The sequence below is a fragment of the Poecilia formosa genome, unplaced genomic scaffold (assembly GCF_000485575.1).
Source record: "Poecilia formosa unplaced genomic scaffold, Poecilia_formosa-5.1.2 Scaffold126, whole genome shotgun sequence".
Lineage (NCBI taxonomy): Eukaryota > Metazoa > Chordata > Actinopteri > Cyprinodontiformes > Poeciliidae > Poecilia > Poecilia formosa.
In genome coordinates this window covers 294542-316727 of record NW_006800065.1, presented here as the reverse complement: position 1 = coordinate 316727, position 22186 = coordinate 294542, and the positions used below count along the sequence as shown (strand labels likewise).

Here is a 22186-nt window from a genome sequence, read left to right as displayed (position 1 = left end):
GCGTAAACATGCTAATCTTAGCCTATAGCCTCTAAACATGGATTTATTTAAATTCATTTATTTAAATTTAACTGTTGTGTACGTTCAGAAACACAACAAAGCACATTTCAGGTTGTGCATATTACAGCCCTCTAAATCATCTAAACCTTCCCACCAACTCAAATTTTCTCCAGATTATTAACAAATAGAACCCAGCAGGAATACTAATGTGCAATAATTTTATGTCATAAAAAGGCCTTTCATTTTATGTAGATGGAAAACGACTCAGCAGGTAAACATAACTCGATAATATCTCTTTTCTACACCTAGGAGAGGAGTAGGCAGTTCACAGAGGGAACTCTGAAGTGAGCAAGTATCATGTAATGATTCATTTCCAACCATTATTGAACCTCTAGGGTTGGCTGAAACAGCAGCTCCATTACAAGCTGGTTTTAATTCTCATTTTTCTTGTCTGCATTAATGTTTGGGTTCAATTAATCACACAAATAATTGATCTCACAATTTTTACACAGGAATAAAAGAAACCTTTTACTGGGGAAACTCAGAGCTTTCTAATAGACTGCACACAACAACAGAGAATCAATTAAACTCCGACTGCGGCAATAACATCCAGCACTGAAGACTAATGTTCTCATCCTCACACTTCTCACTATACATCACTTTATTTCCCACATAATAAAAATGCCTGTTGAGTGAGCTGTAAAAGATCAAACAAATCCAGATACTCATTTGTGGAATAGTAGGAGAAACAAGCTGCAAAAACACAAATATAGTAGCTTTATTACAAAGCTTAGTGAGGAAGAAAAGAAAACGAAGCATATAACCAAAATGCCTCACAGAAAGGAAATTATTAAGTTTTTGCTTCAAACCTTCTGCTGCCCGTTGTTGCTATGGAAGACACAGACGACGAGATGAACTGTAAAAGTACACAGACAAAAACATGTTTCCTACCTGCACTGGCATGGCCCACAGGTTAGGACAGAGGAAGAAGAACCACATGAGCTGGTTGGTATCTATGGCAACCAGGTTACAAATCTGAGCGACGGTGAGCTCTCCCATGGACATGTTGGACGTGCACAGGCGCATGATTTTGTTGTAGATTTTTGTCTGGGGAGAGAAATGATATTCCAAGAAGCATCATTTGTTTCACGTAGCTTTTTATGCCTAAACAGAATAAACCAAAGTGCCGTGTGTGACGGCAAAACGATTCAAGGGAAATGAAAGGAGGAAGGAAAAACAACACCTGCTTTTAAATCCTTTAATAAAGACAAAATTTGAAAATGTTCCCTGCATTTGTATTCACCTCTCTTTACTGCATCACGTTGCCTTCAAAATTCACCTGTTTATTAAATAGGACTCTTATTAAAGACTGGTGTTTAATCTCAGAGAATATTAGAGAACAAATAACGTCATGAAGACGAAGGAATACAGCAGAAAAGTTGAGGATAAAGCAGGGTTATGAAACAATATCTCAGGCTTTGAACGTCTCATGTCCGACCACCTGAGTTGACAGACTTGGCAACGAGAACATGACAGAGGCAGTCACAGCCCATTAAGAAGCTGTGGACAGGACCACTATTAGTTTTGCACTCCACAAATTTGTCCTTGATGTTTTAGTTGCAGGAACAAAGCCAAAGCTGAAAAGCAAGCCAAAAGAGGTCCAGTTTGTAGAGATCCAGGAGCAAACTTGTGGAAGAAAGAGCTCTGTTCAATGAGACCAAATCTGGATGTGAATCTGAGTTTAACAGTGATTTTAGGCATTATAAGACTAATTATTTGCTCGTTTTAAGACAGAATTGCATCCTAATGCGACTTCATGGCTAAAACTGAGTTTTCAACCAAGAGGATTGAAAAAGGTTAATGTATAAAAATCTCTGGTGGACAAAGTCTGGACTTTGGCCAGACATCTTCACCTGTATGGCTCCTCGCAGGTTGATTCCAGTTTCGATGGCGACGTAGTAGGAAGCCTGGAGGAAGGTCCTCTGCAGGAGGAGAGCGATGAAGAGCAGCACGGCCAACACGTACGCGTTCTCCAGGAATTCTTTGGATGAAATAAAATAGATGCCAAGAAGCTTCATCTGTAAGGACAGGAAGCAGAGGGAGAAATAAAAAAATACTGAAGGATCCTTTATTGTTATTCAAGCTGCAAACTCAAAGTCAGGAAGAAATCCTCGGTTTCAACAACGGTCGTCTCTTATGTGAGTACAAAACCTCAAAAAGAAGGCATTTTGTAAGGAAATAGCCCTCAAGGTTTAACCACATTTTCAGTGGAAATGGATCATCCTCAATCGATTGTTACTGATGACTGGTTAATATGAGCCTCAATGTCTGAAATTTCTTTCTTTTCTCCAGAGTTAAGTTGTCATATCCTAAAGTGGAGCCACTTTTCAGCTGCTCTGTTAAACTGAGCTGCTACTCTGACTACTTTTCATGAACTCAAGAGCCCTTTTGTGATTCTATAATTAAGTTTGAAGCTCACATCTGCCTCCCTGCAACAAATGCTCAATGTTCCTTTGGTGCAGGAAAATGCCTGAATGGCTCTGAGTCTGCACTGTGAGGAATCTAAGAAGCTGAAAGAGCTTCAGCAGCAATAGGTCTCATAAATATTTGGACAGTTTGGCATTAATGGACGGGGGGGGAAGGTGCTTCTGCACTGTAGAAGGACTCTCACCGGTTGCTGGATGGTACGATTGTCTTTGCTGATGTGGTGAACGATGCCAGAGATGCAGAGCGGGCCGGCGAAGCCCAGCAGGTCCGCCATGATGCGGAACGTAATGCTGAGGATGAGAGGCCTGCCGAAAGCTTTTCTCAAAGCCAGCCAGATCCACTTTGGACCTTGAGGTGCAGTGCCCTGAGGCTTCTGAGAGGGAGGTAAACAAAAAAAAGCAACTGGAATCAAAGTGATCAGCTTGGTAAGTGAAGTTATTGAGGGATTATAACCAAATTCCACAATTAAGGTCCGACTGGACAAATACTCTGCCTTGTAATCCAGATTATTTAAGGTATTTGACCCTGGATGCATAATTTGGACCTTCTGAGTAGAAGAAAAACAAATCTATAAATTTAAATTTGTACACCAAATCTTTGTTTCCCTTTGTCTTACAGTTTAGGGTTTTTTTACATGGTAAAAAGAACAATTTAAATAAATTATTAAAAGTCCAACAATAATATAAACTCTTGGCAGTGATGAATGGATGTAAACTCCTTTGCCAAACTGTCTTTGCTGAATGGAGCTCATTTAGAGTGGGTGACATACAATTATATTGTCTTTAAAGGGTTTTAAAAAATATAAATTGAGCACATTAATCCTCATCTATTAGTAATATTATGTGTCAGCAGCTGGTAGTTTGCAGTAAAACTGGATCATTTCCTCCTCCTGCAGATCCTGCGTCTTCTCCAAGGAATTTAACTGGCAGCCCGACAAAAGGAAAATAAACTGTCTCAGATTTTTAAAGAGCAATAGCAGAGCAAAGGGAAATAAATGTGTGGGCGCAAAAGCACAATTAAAGTGAAGTGCCGCTCCATCAACTGCAGCAGAAACCCACAAAATGAGGGGAACTCAATGGCTCCAGTCGCTCTACATCAGAGGATGTCATGATTAATGGAAAGTTTCACTGAGGAGCCGAGACTCTCAGATGTGTACAGTGTGCACAAATGCTGTGGAAATAATAATATCAGCAACGCAGAACATCAGACAGCAAATAAATTCAAGGTTATTCTCACTTTAAATGCTTCAGTACATAAATAAGTCTGGTAATTAAAAATCTACTTGAGGCTGTAACTTATTCTGAACAAGTTGGTTCAGATAATTAGAACTGATCAGAGGAAAACATCTGGACCGTCACTTTAACAGGATGCTGAGTGTGTGTACGTGTGTATTTCTATAAACATGAGTGAGTCATGCTCAGATTTGTGAGAACAGACGTGACTACTACCATGTCTCCATCTTCCTATTTGAGCTCCTAGTTTTCATGCGTAATACACATCGCCGCACGCATCACAGTTGCGCGCACACACACACAGATCTTCTGCTCCTACCCCAGGTTCAAACAGCTACGAAGGATTTTGTTTCCTTCTCACACTCTCTGAGCAAAACTAGCTTCCCATGAAGAGCAGCGCTTTCAGTCCTTCAGAGGTCGGGATGTCACCTCGTTCACAGATAAATGGGAACGACCCGGCGTCTTCAGACCCCCCTCTAAGTGCCCCGCTGCCACCGCCCTTCCCCGGCACTCCGCTGGGATCTCTCAGCCTCTCTCTCATCCTTCGCTCCTGCCGGAAGGAAGCGGAGTAGCGGTCACACCGGACGCGTACGCAGCAGTGACGACTCTCGGATGAACCAACAAACACTGGAAAACAACGACCCTGTGGAGGAGGCCCTTTACGTCTGACCCCCTGACACGCGGTCCATCAGTAGGACAGAGGGAGTCCCAGAGCGGAGCAAATGAAGGAAAAAAGAAAGATTTTCAGCTGGGACAGGGATTGGAGCAAGAATGGCTCAGGGTGCGATCAATAAGGAGTTCAGAGAAACGAAAACTGTCTCTAAAACTGCTAAATTTTCCAACTAAACTAGTTACATTTTTATTATCATTTAATATTTTTCTGGACGTTTTCTCTAACAACATTACATTAAATGTCATAACAGTCTAACAATTTACATACATAATTTTTATAGGAACATTTTCTTTTTTTTTTTAAGTGCCAAATAGAAACATTTGTAATATTATTTTATTTTTATCATGTAAGGGAGTGTTAAGCAAAACACACCTGCAACATGCTTGGATAATTTTTTCTCATTCAAAAGAATGTTGAGATTTTGTTTCCTTGTTTTCCCCCCAAAAAACAAAATGGAGTTACTACACAACATAAACGAAACATTTTCAAGGTGTTTTACCATATAAGTCAAGCTTAGCAACAAACACAATTAGTAGCCACGGCTGAAAATGCTAATTTATCTCCAAGCACGCCTCCTTAATTCTTTATTATTTTTTTGTAGTGTCTGTCTGAAGGAAAACAGTTCAGTTGTGTGGGTGTAAAACCAGTCAAAGCATCACTTTTAGTTCATCACTAAACTCCTACAAACCACTGATACGGTGTGAATCTGCAATGGCATAACACGGTAAATATAATAAAAGCCATAAATCCATCCAACACCTCAATCAGTGCCAAGAGACAAGCGCTGTGCAGCATGTAGCTACAACCAAAAAATTGTAATATCATCTAAAATAAACAGACGGGAATGAAAAGAAACATTGTGCAAACACAGATACAGGACGTGCCTGATTGCATTTTCCTGTTTACACTATTGGAAAGCTCACTGCAAGCCCAAATAAAGTTTAATAATCCCACAACAGACCGGGCTGAATCATCTCATGACCTGCTTTCATATGAGAACAGCTGAATAAAGTAGGACTGCAGGGTTCAGAGGTCACTCCATGCACACGTCAGACAGGCTGCATCAAAGATATTCTTCTGAGACATTAAAAACACAAAATTGACAGAGGGAAACTGAATAAATAGAAAAGTGAAGTCGGGGCATCCAGGAAAAAACTTGATACAGTCTGAAAAACAGAATTACTTTGATTTGGTTTACAGTGGAAAATTTGATTTTGGTTCCCACTTAAGATAATTACATAAAAACAAAGCAGCTTTAATTTTGTTAGCTTAGATGTGCAACTGTATCCTAGTAGGTTTGCAGTGAAGGGACAATCTAGCGTTTTCTAAAGACTCTTGGCTGCACCGGATTTTAGGGGCATTAGAGAAAAGGAGTTTAAAGACAAAGGCACGTAATATTTTTTTCAAGTTTTTATTAGTAAAGCATTTTTAAAACCATGTATCATCTTCTTTGAATACACTATTCAAAACTATGCAATTATTATGTGTTAATAATCGCGTAAAATCTTGTATTATTGAACTAAAACAGTTCACTGTTATTCAGGAATTTCAATCATTTCAGTTTAGTCATAACTGAACTGAAAAACTACATGCTACAGAAATATGTTTTACCTCATTTTCTCACGTAGATCCAAATTTGATGCATTCTGTGACCATGTGCATATATCTTTTACAGCTCACCTTCTGCTCTTCAAATTCCTGGCGGAGCTTGATGTAGTTGGTGAGCGCCCGCATGGCGATGGGGAGTTTGCCGATGACCTTCAGGTCAATGGGCCGCCTGTGAGCCGACGTGATGAACGTGTTCATCCACCAGTAGGTGGCTTTAGACAGCAAGTTGACAAACGGCTGCAGGAAACGAACGCCCAGGTCCTGGAGGTCTTCCGGGGGCTTCACTTCTGTCGGATTGGCGAAACACATGTAGCGCTGCGGCAGAAAGGAGAGAGCTGATTACTGCTCAAATCAGGCCCGAGACATGGCAACAAAGACAGACCAAAATAATTTGGAAAAACCTCTGATCAGAGAGAAATCAAAACTTGCAGCAGCTTTTGTTTGGAGAGCTAAAATGCAAAAGATGGGTTATTAAAACACACTGTTATTAGTGGGCTTAATCACAGCTGCTGCAAGATAAATCACATTCATTGCACATAGATAACAAGTTGTCTTATATGGCAACTTGGAAAAGCTGAACCATTGACATGAACCTCAGACGAAGCTTTTAAATGAAATAAAAACTGACAGAGTTAAATACTCGGGAAGATTTGACATGATAAGGCTTTCACACTTACTGTGTGAAGGACAGAATAATGTGCTATTTATAGCCACATGTATCCATATGAATAAATATTAAGGGAAATATTATTAGTTGTATTTAAAATTAGCTCATGGCACCACAGAAATTCTGTATGATTAAAATTAATGTACAACACAGTTTACATTTTTATTTTCCCCATGAAGGAATAAAGTCACAAATGAATCACTGACCAAGGGAATCACATAATCATATAAGTAATATTTAATTTGGATAACAGTTGCAGGTCGTATGAAGGCCATATCACTTAAATCCTCATAACAGAGCAGATAACAAACAGAGCTTTGACAGGCTGAGCGTGATGGAGTTTCACCCCGAGGAAACCTGCACACTAACAGATGTTTGCTCAGATCTGGGGTTAACACAGATAAACAGGCCAAAGTATCCACAGGAAGAAGACACACAAATGTACACTGTGCTGGCATTTTCCTTTTTCTGCTCAGAAAGGGTCAGGCGGCTAGCTGTAAATGTCAGAAAATGAATAATCTTAACGTGAAGGCATGACTTTGATGTAAAAATCAATAAAACGCAAACAAAAGACACGATTAGGATGCCACTTGAAATGAGTTGAGCTTAAAGGTCTGTTAAACTGTAGGAGACAGATGTCCGCTGTAGCTCTTGTTGTGGTTAATAAACCTGATAGGCTATTTGCTTTTTTCCACGATTCTTTTTGCATTGTTTTTTTAATGTAATTGAAAATCATGGACATTTTGTTTTGATATTTATCCTGTAATCAGTTGAAATGCCAATGTTGATGTCTAATTCATCTCCTTTTTTGATAATATTATCACTGTGGACATGTCAGAAGTAGACTTGGAATACATTTAACCTGCAAAAGTCTGTATTTCTGTATATGTGAGTGTGCCGCTACCTAGAAAATAAGTGTGTGTGTTGCTTTCACATCAAAGCGGTAATATCCAACCAAACATCCTCACCAAAGTCACATTCATCCGTATCAATAAATCTGTATTAACAGCTCATTAAAACCCAAGCAGCAGTCCTCCGTTTCCATCTCAATGCATATTGCATCACAAATCAAAAATGATCTCTGCTTAAAAGATGACACACACACACACACGCACACATACGCAGGCTCACCCTCCCCAGGATGACGTTGATCTCCACGGCCAGTAGAAGTCCATAAAGCAGCACCAGAAGTCCAGTGATGCAGTAGCGGAGCTGCCGGGGGCCGATGCCGTGCTCGGTGTACTTTGCGAACTTGATGGTCTTCATGATGAAAGCCAGCACCCAGTAGATCAGCAGGGCTGCGGAAAAGTCGCAAAGATCAGAGAGACGCAGCAAATCACAAAGCAAGCAGAGAAGATAAAGAAACTGACTGCAGGGCAGCATTTAAATTAAAAGCCGTAATGTTGACAGGTCGATGAATCAAAGTGTCAAAACTTGAAGGAGTTTATAATCTGCATTTTTTACCCAATATATTTCCTATATACATCAGCCAGATCTATAATGATAAGCACAGAAAGCATGAAAAGGTATTTATCACACCATTTATGTCACTTAAAAATCACAAACAACAGTGTATTTTATTCAGATTGTTCCATCCTTGTGTGCAATTTAATCTCAGTATAAATCCAGCTGCTCTGCGAAGGCACCAGAGGTTTGTCGAGAACATCAGCGAACACGCAGAATCATAAACACCAAAGGACGCAGCAGACAGGTCAGACATACTGCTGGGGAAAGTTTAACCCCTTAACATTCAAAACGTTTACATGCGATCCACTGACGGCTAAAGCAGAATTAGGTTATAAAACAACGTCACAAGCTTTCAGCATCTCATAAAGCTCTGTTACACCCATCATCTGAAAATAGAAACATGTCACAGCAGCAACGTGACATGATGAACTGGCTGCCTATTTATTTAAGGATCAATTTAAGTTTGGTTTGTTTTTAAGAGTTTTGGTGGCTTATTTAACTTTGTTTATTTTAAGTTTGACATTAGTTGTTATTGCCTGTTATTCAGATTTTGTTGCGCTATTAGGATTTAACTCTGTCCTGTAGTTTACCTGCTTTTACCTTGCTTTATAAATAAACACAGTATGGTGTAGCTTAGAGGTCTTTCTAACATGTCAGACCTGGCAGGGGGAACATTACTCAGAGAAGCAGCAAAGAGGCCTGATGTAGCTCCAGAGAAGCTGCAGAAATTTACAACTCAGGAGAATGTCATAGCAGGAAAACGATTAGTGGCACACTCCTCAAATCTTGTTGTTATGGAAAATTAGAAAGAAGAAAGCCGTAAGAAATTCAGCTTACAGTACAGTTAACCAAACACCACGAAGAAGACACAGCAAAAACACAAACTTCTGCGTTAACATCTACAAAGCACTACATTTGTCTAAAATAAAGTACATTAAAGGTGATAGTTTTAACATGATGAAATGTGTAAATGCATAAAGGGGCATAAATACATTTGCAAAGCACTTTAAATATTTTCTTTTTCACAGTATGCAAGAGAACTTATTTAATTCCCAACCCTAATTTTGTTTCTGGAGGAGTTTATCTTCAGTGCACACCTAGCAGCTTTCAAGGTCACCAATTTTAAAATAGCAGATCAGCGTGTCACTTTTGTTTTATGAGATTTCTTTGAAGGTCAGTCCAGATGGTTTACTCCAAACTCTGGGAGGCTCAAAGTAAAAATAGCAGGAAAAGAAAAGCGTTTCCTACATATTGTATTGATGGGAAACATAAGAAAAAAGATCAGTGAACAACATCCATCCAAATACTGCTTGTACGTTTTGTAATGAAGAACTCTGATGGCATTACTTCATCAGCGTGAGGGTCAGCGCCACAGCCTCCATTTGAAAGATTAATATCTGTCTGGCTGTGACACGGAGACCTAAAGGCAAAGGCGGCTTGGTAACTTCGTGGAGGTAAAGCAGCAAAGGCTGCATGCAGACGAATTAATGGAGTGAAAAAAGTAAAGAACAACTACACCAAAGTTAACTCCGACACGATGAGCTGTGGTAGTTTATTCATTTTTCAGCTGAGATCATTAGCAGGCAGATCACTGAGACCACTGTGTTTCCTTACCAAAACATCACAGTATTTAATATGCAAGCAAGAAAAGGTTTCATTCCTCTCACAAAAAGACTGGAGCACAATTCCCTGAGGCACCTTCTCATAGATATTACCTTCAATCACTAAAAATCTCATCTGAAACTAATGAACCATCCATGAGCAAATGGCTGCACAAGGGCCCATACAGCAAAGAATATTCAACATATTCAACAAAAACAAGAATCCCTATGAGAATAATTCAGAGAAAACTGACCTGTAAAGGCAGACTTGATCAAGCTGCTGTCACTGCAGCAAAACATGCAGCCATGTTTTTAACCATCATGACCTTTTTTCCTGTTTATTGTTAGCAAAGCTATAGGTAAGGTCCTTTGTTGTCTTCTATGTTCACATGCTGTTTCTCAGAATTAAAAATAATGATTGTAAGATAAGCATGATCAACAACACACTAATAATAATAATAATAATAATAATAATAATAACTGTAGAACCATAGCAAGATAGGCTGTGCACATTATTTTATTGATTTTAGCTTTTTCACCGATAGCAATAATGTTCACAGTGAAAGCGATGTTGTGTCTGCTGCTGCAGCTTCCAGGACATGCCCTGTTATTTGCTCTCTACACTTTGTCTACATCCTATGTTGTATCTCATATATCCACGGTAGTCCCTGGACCAGTCCATACATTTCAAAATGTTCAAAGCAACGCAATACGACTTGAAGCAGAAGAAGTAGCTATGCTGACCTTAGCCCAACTCTAAAGCAAACCGCTAAACATGAGAACGTCATCAGGTGGGGACTGAACTGAGTTTACTAAAATCTGAGACTCCCTGTTTGTGAATTACTCAGGTCAAAACTGATTTAAAGTTGGATCTTTGGTCCTAGCACCTCCACAAGGACAAATTTACTTCATTTCTTAAGTTATAGTTATTAATAAGACCAAATAGAAAACAGTCTGTGCTGGAGTTTCAAACATGTGACTTTCAGATACTGTTCATCTACTGTAAATGTGTTTTTTGTTGCTGTTGTTTTTTGTTTTTTTTTTACCCATTTTGTCTTGCATGCTTAACTCTTGCACAATCTGCACAATGTGCTGCCATGGGTACAAGCTGAATTGAAATTGAGTGAAATCTTTCAAACTGATAACCTTGGAAAAACCTTCGGAAAGTCTGGGAAGCTATTGATCGAGATCACTTTACAAGATGGCAAGAACTTAGAGGTAATGTACAACCATCTGCAAAGTACTGAATACTTTATAAACTCAAACGGTGCCAAGACTCATTGCAGTCATGAACATGTCATGACACAGAAAGTAACAACCAGGGCAGCTGGTCATGGTTTTGGGAGTTTGTTAACAAACTAGGTTCCCATTACAAGTTAATAGCAAATCTTACCTGTTGTGAGAATAAGCAGAACATTTATTTTCTCCTATTGTTAATGGGCTATTAACAAAGTTAATTACAACTCTCAGGTGGTTGCTATAGAAATAATGAAGATTTAACTGCTCCTTAATCTTTCCCTTTGCCTGCCCCAGGACTCTTGATAAATAGTGTTGCCACTTTTCAAGATGAATCATTGATCAGTCCGTTTCTGTGGCTTTAATGCATAATGATCTGCCTTCTTGTCTTGTGCATGATCTATGATCAATAACCTAATGCTGCATGGCACAGTAAGGCAATTTAGTTCTGGCAAAGGTAGATACAATTTAAAACCTGAAAATAATTACTTGATATGAACTCTATTCTCTAAATTATAAATTTAGGAACATATGAAAAAGGGTGTTTATCTACTGTATTTAGGTATTAGATAAGTTTTTTGCTATTGTGTTTTCATCAGGAAAGAAAGCAGCTTTGATTTGTCTTTTCCTTTAAAGTTTTTCATGAAACTAGATCAACATTTTTATGCAGCAAGATGTCTAACATTTTATGCAAAAACAAAGAGAAAACTCCTGTAAAAACCACAAATTCTGTAGCACTTTATCAGATTATGTTTGGAGTAGAAACCTCACTGAGGACTTAAGGAGAATTTACCTAAAAGCAGTTTCGGGAAGTTGGAGGTCTCGATGTTGTGATAGTAGACAATTGATGTGATGCCAGCCATGAAGGCCAGAGCTGCAGGCATGTACATGTGAAGATGGAGAGACACGGTGAACCTAAAAAAGTTCAACAGAAAAAGAAACAAGTTAGCAAATACTTCAGACTGTTGACAGGGATACTCTTGTGTATTTCTGTGATGATGATGAGCAGCTGCAGCAGAGGTTATTAAACTCGCCGCATGTAAACAAAAACATTTAAATAAAGACTGACATGACATCAGGCCCTCTTCAGAACAACAGTAAGCTCAGCCTAAAGAGGGAACTGAAGAGGTGAGCAGATGGAGAGCTCTTCTAACCAACTAACAACAACTCACCGTCCTCTAGTCTGTGGAAAAGACTGAGGTGCAAAAAGCACAGAAGCACACTGACTCACTGCTTTTGACAACTACATGGTGCAGAAAGAATCCATACAGAGAGAGAGGAAAAACGTTTATTATGGGATCGACTTCTAACATCGCAGATTTATTACATATGTAGGACACGGTGTGATGTAATTTCACAATTTGAACTGATGCACACGCTGTTGTTTTGGTTCCAGCAGAGCCTGAGTAAAGTCGCTGCAGCTCATCGACTTCTTTTTATTTGGCAGCAGGGAGAATTGGGACACAAACTCCAACACTTGGCTCCAGCTGACCTCGCCCTTGTGGTTACAGCTGCTGGGGAAGCAGGTGGACGACTGGCTCGGTGTTAGAAAACTCAATAACCTCTTCCAACCTCATCCAGCATCCACTGGAATGTCCTCTTGAGTTAATGTCAAACTGCATCGCTTTCCAGACTCAAATATTGAGAGACTTCAGCCATTTTGAGTCAAATTTAATGTATAAATACAGACGTTCACAGTGAGCCTGGACTATGGATGGTTACACAGATGCTTGAAATGTTTAGAAATTTTGCAGTTAAATTTAAAGAATTATTTTAATGGGCTTGTGTGACACATTAGAAGTTACATAGGGACCAAGCTTTTTCTGAAATCCAGCTTTCAGTCAGCTGAATGATTATAACACTCCAGGAGTTCTCTTGTTTTAACATAAGATCTTCCATCAATTCACAATGAACCGTATCCAGTCCCACAAATTCATGGTGCATAAACCCCACAGGGATCTTTCATTAGGCCAGACATACCATCAAACTGTTCTGCAGTAAAACAGAGCTACAAAATATACTTCATCTTAATATCGCCAGAAGCCAAGAGAGAAATGTTTCTTCCAAACAGCATTTACACATTCCCCAGTGTGCTTTTTTTGGACTCCAGAGAAGATCCTCCTTCGATTTCCATCCAGGTCTACCCACGATGCCAAAAGTGATCGCTCCACATCGTAGCTAATCCCGACTGAACACTGTTGGGCAAATCCGATAAGGACATTGATGCAGATGATGAATGGTGGTCAGGGAAGTGCCAATTGCAGCTAATTGGATTCGGCTCCCATCGCAGGTGGATAACAGTGTTTTATTAGATAATAAAATCACTCTGAGGAACTACAGCCTCGCAGTAATCAAGAAGAATCCCAGATTAAATTAAATTACAGGGCACACAATAAAAAGCAGAAAAGATCAGTTTTCCTCCACAGACGAAAAAGCCAAGACATTAAACCACTGAGGTGAATTTAATCAACTCTGGGTAAGCTTTTTTTTTTTTCTCATGCAGGGACTGATACTTTTATTTAAATATGTAAAACTACCTTTCTCACTTGGTAAATGATCTCAGCTGCCACACTATTACAATTTCAGAAGTGCAGCATTAATGATTACTATGAAATATCACCCATATAATCCATTAAAATGAGCAAATGCAGTGAAAAACAATCATTTGTACCGAAAACACTAAAAAATGTCATGTGAAAAGAATTATACATAACATTATATATAACATTAAATATTTAGTTAAGGAAAAATGATGACCCTCTTGACTAAAATAGCTTCAGTGCCTCCCAGAGCTTCTTATATAAATTTGAGAACAGTTTTTCCCTCTCATTACCGTCGGCTATGAGATATTTGGGGGATTTCTTTAATGTCCAGCCAGTCCTTGGTGGATTACCTGGCATGTTTTTAGTTTTTTAATCACTGTCATGTTGAGGATTCAGTTCTGCTTTACTCTAGTACTAAAGTATCTCCAAACCATTGCACATCCACCTCTAGGAATCACAGCTATTTTCCAGGAACGCTGTTTTTGTTTATGATGAACATAAACTAATTTATTCCTCACCATAAATTATATTTTGAAATTTACATATTAAAGAATTTTTCTCAGTTTTTAATGTTTTTTTTTTTGTTTTTTTTTGGTATCGCTAAATATTTTTAAATATTCATCAGTTTGCATAGATTGGAAAACACACTGCTATTCACAAGATGCCCTGTTTTTTTTTTTGTTTTTGTTTTTTTTTTGTCACAAGAGTGCAACCTGTGTGGCTGAAATCATAGCGAAACAACAAAATTACAGTATTTGGGTTTGACATACCCATCGGAGACGATGCCTTCTGCGATCTCACAGACGAGGATGAAGAGCAGGACGAAGGTGAGGAGCCAGCGCAAGTTGTGTCCAGGAAAGTGGAGCCAGGTGCTGTGATGGATGTGAACCTTTGAACTCTGGCTGCCCCAACCTGAAGCCAGAAAGACACATTCTAATCAAAATATCGTGTAGGATAACTCAGCTTTTATTATCTGTGTTAATATGAGTAGATAAACTTGTGCATTGGAAGAAAATAACCTTTTTGACTTTATGCTCTGTGGGGATTAGTAGCTACCTAGTTACGATCCATAATCTGTAAAGAAGGCTAAATAATTTAGATAATAAAAGACAAAAATGACCGCCTGCCAGAGTTTAAGGAGCTTCTCTCACAGCCCTCTTAAATACTCTGGGCGATCCCTGGCAGGCGATGAAAGCAGCTGTATGGCTGCCAACCTGAGAATGGAGCTTCAGCCATTTCCTTTGTTATTGTCACTTGGACAGATGTTGGCTTTAACTCAGAGCATAAAACAAGCAAGGGTGAGTCATCAAAAAGCAGTTCATGTGACAAATATCAACCTCTGCTGTAGAGAAAGTTACATAAGAGACTCTAGTGCTTTTGGCACTTTTGCCAGTTTATTTCACTCTGAAGTGTTGGCACAGACTGATCTGCAGCATGTCTTTTCCTCCTCAGCTCTTTTTCACACATGCAAATTCATTCACTCTGCTCAAGCGCTGTTCAAGGAAAAACGAAGTCAAATATTGTGGAAAATGGGCATAAATCATTCTGCTGCTTTTGCTGCATATGTGAAACCTGAACTAATTTACATCAGACAAAATTTGTAGATGTCAGGAAACCGCTGGCTGCTTGGTTGTTGCTCGTCTATCAGCAGCTATGGAGGGTTTGGAGATGACTGAGCTTAAATAGTCCTCCTCTCTGATTGGTTCTGTGATGCTAAAGGTCTCTTGGTGAATACCTGTCCATCTTCCCAGTCTTTATTTGAACACTAGCCTGTATGCAACTCCGTGAATTGGTGAGCACCAGCTGAGAAAGACATTGCACAGCTTCAGGCACAATGGAGTGCATCAGACATCAGGCTGCACATAAACAGATCTCTGACAATGAAAGGTTTTGTCAGGTGAGCTGAGAAGATTTCGCACCCCACGAGGTTTGTCTTTAGTGGAGAGGCTGTTGGTGAAAGCACATCAGCACAGGGCGGCTGAAGCGAGGGAGGAAACCCCTGCAGGTTTATTATTCACTTTGAGGTTTTTTTTCTTTTAGTGACAATTTGTGCTTTAACCCTTTAAGGATTTTCAAGGATTTATTTAGATTTTGATGGTGAAAGACAAGTGGAAGCGGTTTTATGCCCAGGCCATGCATGTCGTCTATACGTGCTAATCAGTGGTGTTAAGGTGTTTTGGTCTTTTATTTAAATGTTTGGTTTTAATGTAATTCTTTATCGACAGTGGAATTATACAAAAATATGATTGCAACAATTTTTAAAGACAAAAAGAATTTAACTGATCAAACATGAGCAACTATACACAAACATCTTCACTTATATTTAACAAAATGCTGCCTACTAAGTTCATCTGAACCTCATGTGTTTTTGAGCCATATACAAGTTCTTGGCACAATAATAATTCAAAAACAGGACTTTTTGTTTTTTTTTAGATATTCTATTTTAGAACCAAACTCTGTTCAGGTTTCAAGCATCTGACCCAAACTCAAACCCTAAATGGAAAGTAAATGATTTGGATGTTTGTACTCAACCAGTATCGCTTTCCAAAGTAAAGAGTTGATATAATGAGATGGTGTAGAAAGTTGTTCCTGCCCATATGGACCAGCCAAATGTCTGATAGGTTTATATCCAAAGCTCCAGCTAGTTGGCCAAAGTGACAAAAAATAAAAATACAATTGGGGTTATTAAGGAGTGAATTGTAAGCCTAAGTCTGTATGCATTGTTAAGCATAGCCATGGCAGCATCATGCAGTGGATATGTTCAACTCCTATCATGATCAAACATCTATCATTTATTGTGAGTACAGAGGATCCAAATGCAAGCAGGAGACATGGAAAATGACACATAACTTAAAATTAGAGAGTCAAAAACGCAAACACTCCTACTAATCATAAGAACTCAAAGATGATAATCCCAAATACTCATAAAAACAGGTTCTAAAAGGATAAACCCAGTTTATGTTAAGCTTCTGACATAATTCCAACATTAACACTGGAGTGAATTTATGAATTAATCCTAAATTCCAAGATTAAACCAGGAAACACATTTATTTCAAGTAACCCCTACAATTCGAATTAGAAGATAGATCAAGTATCCATTGTTTGACTTATCTTCTAACCTTCTACATTAATCAATTTAGACATTTTGATCCCGCTCTGAAACAAAATAACGTCCAAAGTCGGACTTGTCAGCGGAGAAGCCTGAGCATGTGTGATCACAGCAGCGATGTGTGCAGAGAGCCTTGTTACGCTCCACTGATGGCACTAATAGAAAGGCCAGCAGCCAGGAAGGTGAGCCGTGGATGTGTAACCTAACGCCAGCATCATTTTTGCCTCTGTGAACTACAGCACATACCATCAGGGGGATCACACCGGCGAGTCGAATGCAGCTCTGTGAAGGTGTTTCGTTCGAGTGAGTGAGTGTGGATTATCAGTCATGAAGGTCAAGCTTCAGTAAGAGACGACTGAACTTATTTACTTGATTCTTGACATTCTTTTAACCTACAGTTCTAATAAAGGACACAGAAAGTACGGCTTTCAAGGACATTTGGACTTAAAATGCAGTTATTCCAAGATTAACTGTGTTCCTGTTTCTGTTTCTTAGTTTTAATGGTTTTTAGTCTGATGTGTACGTGCTTAAACTGGATTAGGTTCTAAAATAATATGCAGTGTTAAATCCATCAATAGAACATCAAAGAGTTTGGCGCAACAATAGAGAAAAGACAAGAGGAAAGAGGCGACGACAGAAAATAAGTAGAAGTCTTTTTTGTGGTTTGCCACATATATGCAGGAGAAGATGCTCTTCCCAGATTAAATTAAAAAGAACAACTATTTTTGGTGGAAGTCTAAGCACAGTATTTACCTCTGAACACAGAATCCTAACAACAAGTCATAGTGGTGGAAGAATCATGCTGTGCTAGACAGAATCTAGTCAGTGCTGACAGGAAGATATAAATACTGTAAGAAAACCCTTTAGAGGCCACAAACTGAGGAGGAGGTTTAGCTTCCAACAGGACAACAGACTGAGACAACACATTTTAATGTCTAGATGTATAAAGCTGGCAGAGAATTGGCTCAAAATACTTGCAGCTGTAACCAGAGCTGTAGGTTGTAGTGCAAAATACTGACTCAGGGTGGCTGAGTACATGGTATGCCACACTTTTCAGATTTTAAGAAATTTGTAAGAATCTAACATTGAAGTTGCTTCTATTGTACCGATATGTTTTCATCCTCTCTTATTTGCTTTCGCTTTGAGAAATAATAAACACTGAAAGGAGCTTATTAATAAACCATGATTAGCTAAGATGTTTAGACTCGTTGCAGGAAACAAGCTATCAACGGAGTTAACGCGGAAAGGTAAACAAACTGGAAGAGAGACAACGGCAAGGGCACGTTTATCGATCTGACTGTGCTGACATCCTGTGAGGATGCTGAGTGTGTGATATCTGTGCCGGTCAGTGCAATGAGAAGATCTGACCGTCCTGCTAAGACTCACCAATGAAGAGGATGGGGAAAGTGATGAAGAGGAGAAAAACATGTGGGACCACGTTGAGTGCATCCAGGAAGCAGCCGTTGTTGAGAACACCCCTGTCCACATTGTAGGCCGATGAGTTGTTCTCACTCCCACAGAAAGCCAAGGACATGGTGGATCCGGGGCTCTGTCAGGAGGAAATGCCGAGGAAGAAAAGGTGGAGGAAGAGGAGAAGGAAGAGGGGAAGGCCAGAGACAGAGGAGAGGCAGGGAGAATTTTAAGGCTGACGCTTTCAGAGCATGTTGTTTGTTCAGAGGCAACACCGCATCTTCAGATCCTGCAAATTCCCAGCGTGACCTCCTTTCGTTCTGATTCAGCTCCAAAATAACAGATCCAGTGGAAACCAGGAGACAGAGTCAGAGTCCAGTGCAGCAGCAGCAGCAGCAGCAGCAGCACCTCCCTCTCCTCTCTGACCGTCTAAGCAGCTTTTCCCATGTTGGTGAGAAACATCTGCATCCCGTCCGACTGCAGGCTGCTGACATCCTCTAAGTCTGAAGCTTTGTGCACAGCTCCGCACGCCCCGGTAGGACGCATTCAGACACCCTCACATCGCACACAAACAGGCTCACATGCAGAGCAGCGGAGGCATTCTGCAGCACACCAGCTATTCCTGTCTCTTTAGAGTTCAAAGTCGACCTTGGATGACGAGAGGAAAGGAGGGCAGAGAGTGCAGGCGTGCTGGAAGTGTAAGTAAGAAACGTTAAATGCTGTGGATGAAGGCAGGGGAGGGCAGAGAGGGGGAAGGAAAAGAGACGGGGGGGTTTCAGCTGCTGGATGAACAGTGCAAACGTCACGTCAGAGGTACGTGAGAGGCATGAGCAACTGCTAATAACCTGGCTCAGAGCGGCACATTTTCAGGGGCATGCATTATCCTACGCTTCATTCTTTTATTTAACGCTATACCTGGGCTATAATGGGCTGTGCGGGGCAATTTAAATATTCATGAATTTCAGGAATGGGTTACATCGTGCCTCAAAGTCTTTGCCGGCAGAGACTCCCAGCATAGCGGCAGCTGATTTGTGGAGGGATAAAGAGAGACCACATGGGAGCGGATTTTTGATAATCCATCAGTGGACAAGAAATACCTCACAAGACTTTTTTGCAGTAAAAACAATTCATGCTTAATGTTTTCCATGTTGACCCTGACATGATTATGTCAGGCAGATAAGCCTCATGTAATAAGCAATTCACGCGAGTGTGAAAAAACAAAGCTGAGAATATTTTCTCAAGCATGATCTGCCGCTTTGAAACAGTTAAATCAGAGCCAGAAGGACTTAAAATGTAAGTCAGAGGTTTTACTAAATATTAAAAATGTCGAGCGGAGCTAGAGAATTGTTGTGTAAAGGCACTTGTGCATTTACACACTCTGTTTTCATGTGCTTACTGAAAAATCCAGATGTGTGTAGGAGGGAATGATTGCATTTTCCATCTGAAAAAAACTCACTAAGTCTGCTGTTACATAACACAATGCTGAGTCATACACCTGAAGAAGTTTTCCCAACATTTACCTCAAAGCCCCGTTATAATTACTTGGGAAAGGAAAAGATGCTGGGTCAGTATTCAGTGATCTCAACTTATTTCCTAAGACTATTCTTTAAATAAGTTTTAGCTGCTTGATAAAAAATGTAGAAATTGTGTCACACAGTCTGTTCAGCAAAGGGACCCAGATCCTTACAAGCAGCTCAGCGCCGCATGAACAGAATAAGCTTCTCAGTGGACGATGGTGGAGAAAAGCAGCAATATCAAGGACGTTGCTTGATTACATTACTTCATCTGACTTCAGTAAAATACAAGAAAAATGTTTCAAAAGTAATCATACTCTGAACTTTTTACCATTTTGTCATGTCGTAATGCATAATTGTGAAATGAAAGGGAAGTTAAATATAAATCTGAAAAGTGAGGAGAGCATTGGGATTCATCCAGCTGTAGTTCTTTTGGAGTATGTTCAACAGAATTGGATACAAGATTTCAGAAGTTCTCCTTTGCATATTCAAATCGTAAATAGATCACGGTTGGTCGGGTCGGAGAGCATCTGTTTCAACGGATTCTTAGTTGGAGTCTGGACTGGATTCAGCTCCTGCAGTATTCACCTCAAATTTAACCAGCTTTCCTGCACCTGAAGAAGAAAAGCTTCCTATTTGTATGATGCTGCAACCACCAAGTTTCACCATGGGTGACACGTGTTCACAGTGATGTGCAGTTCTCTGCCACATGAAGCATTCTCCAGAAAAACTATTTTGATCTCATCTGACGTAGCACCTTCTCCTGCATGTTCATTGTGTTCCCTCCATGGCTTTCAGCAAACTTCAAACAGGATCTCCCACGGTTTGCTGTCAACAACGGCTGCATTTTTAAAATATTTTCTTAAAAAAAACAACACACAATTATGGAGAGTAAAACTTCTAATATTTGTTCTTTCAGCAATTTCTTCCATCTGAGCTGTGCATCTCTGCAGCTCCTCCAGAGTTCACATGGGCCTCTTGGCTGCTGTGTCAGAGTGAAGAGGGTTGAAAGCAAATGCATGACACGCTTTTCAGATTTTTATTTGTAAAAGAGCATCCATTATTCTTCCAATTCACAATTAGGTCGTTCTACATGTTGATCTACAAAATCCCTATAGACCAGCAGACATTGTATTTTAAGGCACTAAAATACAAAGCACAGTAGAAGGGGAAATAATTCACTTGGTGCTTTGTTTTAACTCACAGTAAAGGAAGCTCACATTGACTTCCCTCTGCTCTCACATCCTGAGCACAAAGCTCATTTCCTTTAAAAGGATAGTAGCACCTGGAAGAAATGAAACACCTCACAAGTCCAGTAAGAAAAAAAAAACTTAAAACACTGACTTATAAAGGGTTCAGCAAGAAAGCTCAACAATTCGATTAAATTTCCTATATTCCAGTTGTAATTTTTCAATTACAAGCAGGGAGATTTTTTGCAGCAATGAACACAGAGTGCTGTGTTCATAAAACCCCCTTATTAGCCAAGTGTGTTTATGTTTTCTAAAGATATTTTTCATGTTTTTCTTTGGACTTTGGCTTTCGTTTCTCTATTTCCAGGCAAATGCTTTCACCTGATGACAGCTAATTGGGCCACATTTTCCTAAAGTTAGAAATGTGGAGGGGGAAAAAAAAAAAAGAAGTTTCAGAGATTCAAGTCATCACTTTAGAATGTCTTTGTGAGAGGCTGCAGGTAATGATTGAGCCCCTGAAGATCAAATCAAAAGGTCTCACAACGCTGGAGAATCCCTTGAGTTCAGGCAGGTTTTTATGCTCGACTGTCTATAGGTCACAACCAGGTAGCTTAAAGAAAAACAAATGGAAAACAAATACAACTCGACTGAAAAAGAGTTGTGACAGAAAAGTATAATGTTAATAGGAAGATTACACTTCTGGGAAAAAATATAAAGAAGAATGATTTGAAAATAATCGACTGATGTCACTAATTGAGAGTCTTATAGTTCTTTTTTTTAAATCTTTTTTATGTCTAATATATATACTTTTTTCTCAAATATCCAAATGTAATAATATCTTCATATTTTCATAAAGCAGAAAAGTTGAAAAAGTGCAGATGTTTTCTTCATTTTCTTTCCATTTGGTTGTAAGAAAAGCAAAGCAACCTAACTCGAAATTAATTACATGTAACTCGAAGGAGTTGGTCGGCTTATAGCCTGATCAATTAAAGTCAGACAAAATTTTATTTTTTACGAATAATTTTTACCTAAAATAATAAAAATGAACTATATCAGTCAATGACCTTGGGTGAGTTAAAGCACCGGGGAGACATAAACACTGAGGAAGACAAGGGAAGCAGCGTCCGCTCAAATAAGCTTCGGGATGGGGAGGAGCAACGCTATTAGAGCCTCGTATCACGGGGCTTGCAGTAGGAGGTCCTACAATCCAGAAATATCACAATAGTATTTGAACAAGGCTTTACTTATGTATTTTCTTCAAACTTCACCATTATTACTGTTTGTGCAGAATATAACATTTAAATGCGCGTTCTTGGGCGTAAGATATACGTGAAAACTGAGTGAGGGGTAAACAATGGATAATGTTTTTTAATCATTTTTATTTTGGGTGGCATGTGGAAGAGGGAGGCGGGGTGTCTTAATATGCTCTCCGTCTCTGTGACAGCCTAT

At 39.5% G+C, this 22186-nt stretch overlaps 1 protein-coding gene across 4 annotated transcripts in view; it reads right to left on the bottom strand.

The window, feature by feature from the left end:
• abcc8 (ATP-binding cassette, sub-family C (CFTR/MRP), member 8) overlaps positions 1 to 22186 on the bottom strand; it is a 63098-nt gene that overhangs the window by 40139 nt on the left and 773 nt on the right. For all 4 annotated transcript variants that reach the window (XM_016676056.1, XM_007561391.2, XM_016676057.1 and 1 more), the window contains exons 2-9: positions 18010 to 18172; positions 14285 to 14426; positions 11765 to 11886; positions 7799 to 7965; positions 6073 to 6315; positions 2672 to 2860; positions 1914 to 2078; positions 952 to 1107 (exon numbers count right to left, since the gene is read on the bottom strand). In XM_016676056.1, coding sequence (XP_016531542.1) covers positions 952 to 1107; positions 1914 to 2078; positions 2672 to 2860; positions 6073 to 6315; positions 7799 to 7965; positions 11765 to 11886; positions 14285 to 14426; positions 18010 to 18172 — 1347 coding nt within the window. The remainder of the gene's footprint in view (positions 1 to 951; positions 1108 to 1913; positions 2079 to 2671; positions 2861 to 6072; positions 6316 to 7798; positions 7966 to 11764; positions 11887 to 14284; positions 14427 to 18009; positions 18173 to 22186) is intronic.